Here is a 3,566-nt window from a genome sequence, read left to right on the forward strand (position 1 = left end):
CCACCCATTATGGTGCTTTACAACGGTTGGTAGTGATAACCGCTGTAACATTTCAAATGTAGGTGAAATTAATTGTCGCTGCCTTGTCTCTTTTTGGAGTTCGCTGAACAGGAAAAGTGGTTACCCAGGTTCAAAAAACTGGTTACCTATACACAGGATGAACATGTGCCACAAAACCAAATCCAATCTCACCCACAATGGTACTTTACAGCGGTTGGTAGTGATAACCGCTGTAACATTTCAAATGTAGGTGAAATTAATTGTCGCTGCCTTGTCTCTTTTTGGAGTTCACTGAATGGGAAAAGTGGTTACCCAGGTTCAAAAAAGTGGTTATCTATACACAGGATGAACATGTGCCACAAAACCAAACCCAATCCCACCCACTATGGTGCTTTACAGCGGTTGGTAGTGATAACCGCTGTAACATTTCAAATGTAGGTGAAATTAATTGTCGCGGCCTTGTCTCTTTTTGGAGTTCGCTGAACGGGAAAAGTGGTTACCCAGGTTCAAAAAAGTGGTTACCTATACACAGGATGAACATGTGCCACAAAACCAAACCCAATCCCACCCACAATGGTGCTTTACAACGGTTGGTAATGATAACCGCTGTAACATTTCAAATGTAGGTGAAATTAATTGCTGCTGCCTTATCTCTTTTTGGAGTTCGCTGAACGGGAAAAGTGGTTACCCAGGTTCAAAAAACTGGTTACCTATAGACAGGATGAACATGTGCCACAAAACCAAACTCAATCCCACCCACAATGGTGCTTTACAGCGGTTGGTAGTGATAACCGCTGTAACATTTCAAATGTAGGTGAAATTAATTGCCGCTGCCTTGTCTCTTTTTGGAGTTCACTGAACGGGAAAAGTGGTTACCCAGGTTCAAAAAACTGGTTACCTATTCACAGCATGAACATGTGCCACAAACCCAAACTCACTCCCATCCACGATCCTACCATGGACCAACAAACAACCATTAATGCACACAACAACAGATCAACAATTCATCAACGTTCGATTTCGGTTTGTGTTTACCTCAATGTCGAAGGCCATACGACAAAAAATGTATGCTCTTACCTTCGATTAGAGGTTCTACCGTTCTCCCTCCCTCCGCAATGTCGACGACGACGGTACCAATGTTTGTTATCTGATTGGATGACACATTTTTTACGGTTTTTTCCCTCACTCCGACGGACGTACCCTTCTTTCACCACCGACGACTGTGCCCTTCTTTGGAGGATTTCACCCCAAATTCTTCCGCTTTCACAACAAAGAAAAACTCTGAAATCACCATTCTACACTCGCATAAACTAACACTTATATCGGTTTTCACTAAAAACCGTCGTTATCTTGTGTAGTACCATGTGTTCTGTATGTTTGTCTACGTAGACAACGTCAAAAGTGTGTAATGTGCAGAAGGAGTTAATAAAACATTTTCCTAAAATAAATTATAATGAGAATTCTACCATAAATTATTGTGCCTTTTCTCTTCTAGAAATAGAAATTTTAATGGCTTCCTAGTTTATGTCTAGCAACAGAGCTTATGTGGTCTACAGGTAGCAAAGTTGCTTGCCACCACTTCACAGAATAGTGGAGAAAATTGTTCCCACTACCCTAGCAATAACATATGACTACAACATTTGAGCCGTTTTCTTTGTTGAATATGATGACTTCCACTCCCAGCAACAGCAGCCAATGTGCAACCACTAGTTTTTAACTCTTATATTAGACTTTGGCCAGACAAAACAATAAGGGCAATAAAGCTTAAATTAACTCTAGACGACACACAAATTATTTATCATTCAGAAATTTGCACCTGATAGAAGGTCAACCTTTCTAAGAATTCATGTGAGTCTTGTCCATGTCTAATGACAGTTCCAGAATGGTCCTTTAATTTGAGAGACTGCTTTATCCAAGTTTCAAACATCACGTCACTTTTCTTTTACTGAATGGGGTAGCTTTATATTACTAGGCTTTTCTGCTCAAGTGACTAATGTGAAACTTGAGAGTTATTCTTGAGTGATATCTTAATACTACAAATGTAGCCGATTGCTGCCACATTTAGTGCATACCATCTGTTTTCCTAATAACTTTGTTGAGATGCCACTGGAATCAAAGCTCAAATGTTTAGTAGGATGTGTACCTACCCATTCTGTCTCTGTACAGTTCAATTAATCTGCCCTTTGCATTTCCCACTAGCCTTTGACTTCGATTAATCTACAGTTTTTACTTCTCCAGCGTTTCTGTGTCATCTTTCCACTTCCATAGTGTGCTCCATTTTGATTTAAAATATAACTTTCATGTCCACCAAACAATTCTCTGCACCTCAATACTTGAAAATTATTAGTTGATTCAGGATCATTATGGTTTATATTAATATCTGCATAACACATAATTAACTGCTATTATTTTCTTTATCGTAAATTGAAAAACTTAAATAAGTAAAATTTAGAAATTGATCAGAATCATAGATACTTGATGATTCTGGACTATCCAACAATTTCTCAAGATACTTTGGGTTTTCACATACGAATATCCCACAAGCTGATAAAAGCTCTACAAAGAGTGGAACGTGATTGCTCCTCCATAATGGGTTGCTATCACCTTTTTGACTTTGGTAGCATCATTGCTCCTCCATAATGGACTTTCCATGTTAAGAAAACATCCAGAAAAAATCTCGTGCACTAGTATAAATTGAGAAGTAGCATACGGGAAGCAACACAACCGAGAGTTTTGTTGTTGAGAAATGCAATACAAGATGGCAGGCACTCTCTTTCGTTTATTCGTGATTCTTCTAGGGCTTTCTCATCTTATGTGCTTGAAAGCAGTACCAGTTACAAGTAAATTCTACTACAATATTTCTAATTTTATTCTAGTAGAGTTGTAGTTCTCCCTCCTCTTCTTACAAATGGCTTGTTTATATAAGCAGGAATTGAAAACATTATGCAAGGCCCCCAAGTTCATTATCTTAGACCAGAGAACAGCCACAAGGTGGTGTGTGAAATTTGAGGCCTTATGATTATCCTATGTTGTTATAAGATACGTAGTGCATTTTTTTAACCAGACATCACGTCAATGAGCTTATGTTCCTTTTATTCAAATACAGGTTATCACTGAGAAATACTACAGGCACTTGGAGGAAGCAACCACTACTGAGAGGATGGAGTTGGAACTCCAGGACTATTCCCCATCAGGGCCTAATGGTCGTCACACTCCAAGAGCACCATAGCGTGTGAAATGGTGTGCTGAATGGTACTTTGTCTAGGTAGCTGGTAGGTGTCCTCTGTGTAGTACAATCTTATATAAGTAGAGCCATAATTGGTCAATTGTAGAGGCAATTATGTTATGTATGATGAGAGAATGGATTAACTAGAGTTGAATCCCCACTGTTTGGTATGATTATATGTGAACTCACACTCATGTTTGTTAAGAATAAATAATACATGCACTCACAATGCGGAAGTTATTTATATGGTTATCTAATCACAAATTATCATATGTAGTAATTTTGATGTTTTTATAATAAACATGTTAAAAGTCATGACAAAGATGATTTCTGATTAATT

The 3,566-nt window shown here is 38.3% G+C and overlaps 1 protein-coding gene across 2 annotated transcripts; it reads left to right on the top strand.

Annotated features, from left to right (window-relative positions):
* The first annotated feature begins 2,506 nt into the window (after positions 1–2,506).
* On the top strand, positions 2,507–3,470 carry LOC137807761 (uncharacterized). Of its 2 annotated transcripts, none has more exons than XM_068608546.1 (3): positions 2,507–2,840; positions 2,930–2,991; positions 3,107–3,470. In XM_068608546.1, the coding sequence occupies exons 1-3, from the start codon at positions 2,747–2,749 to the stop codon at positions 3,227–3,229; spliced, it is 279 nt and encodes a 92-aa protein (XP_068464647.1). In that variant the 5' UTR covers positions 2,507–2,746; the 3' UTR covers positions 3,230–3,470. The 2 variants fall into 2 exon arrangements, with proteins under 2 accessions (XP_068464647.1, XP_068464646.1); XM_068608545.1 differs by having other exon boundaries at positions 2,682–2,840; positions 2,930–2,994.
* The last annotated feature ends 96 nt before the right edge of the window (positions 3,471–3,566 follow it).

This window comes from Phaseolus vulgaris, chromosome 3 (genome assembly GCF_000499845.2).
Source record: "Phaseolus vulgaris cultivar G19833 chromosome 3, P. vulgaris v2.0, whole genome shotgun sequence".
NCBI lineage: Eukaryota > Viridiplantae > Streptophyta > Magnoliopsida > Fabales > Fabaceae > Phaseolus > Phaseolus vulgaris.

Bases quoted from the DNA above. Each gene is read 5' to 3' on its own strand.
- LOC137807761 (XM_068608545.1), top strand. From the start codon at position 2,747: ATGCAATACAAGATGGCAGGCACTCTCTTTCGTTTATTCGTGATTCTT. The intron at 2,841-2,929 runs GTAAATTCTACT...TTATATAAGCAG, and splicing joins GAAAGCAGTACCAGTTACAA to GAATTGAAAACATTATGCAA. The intron at 2,995-3,106 runs GTGTGTGAAATT...ATTCAAATACAG, and splicing joins CAGAGAACAGCCACAAGGTG to GTTATCACTGAGAAATACTA.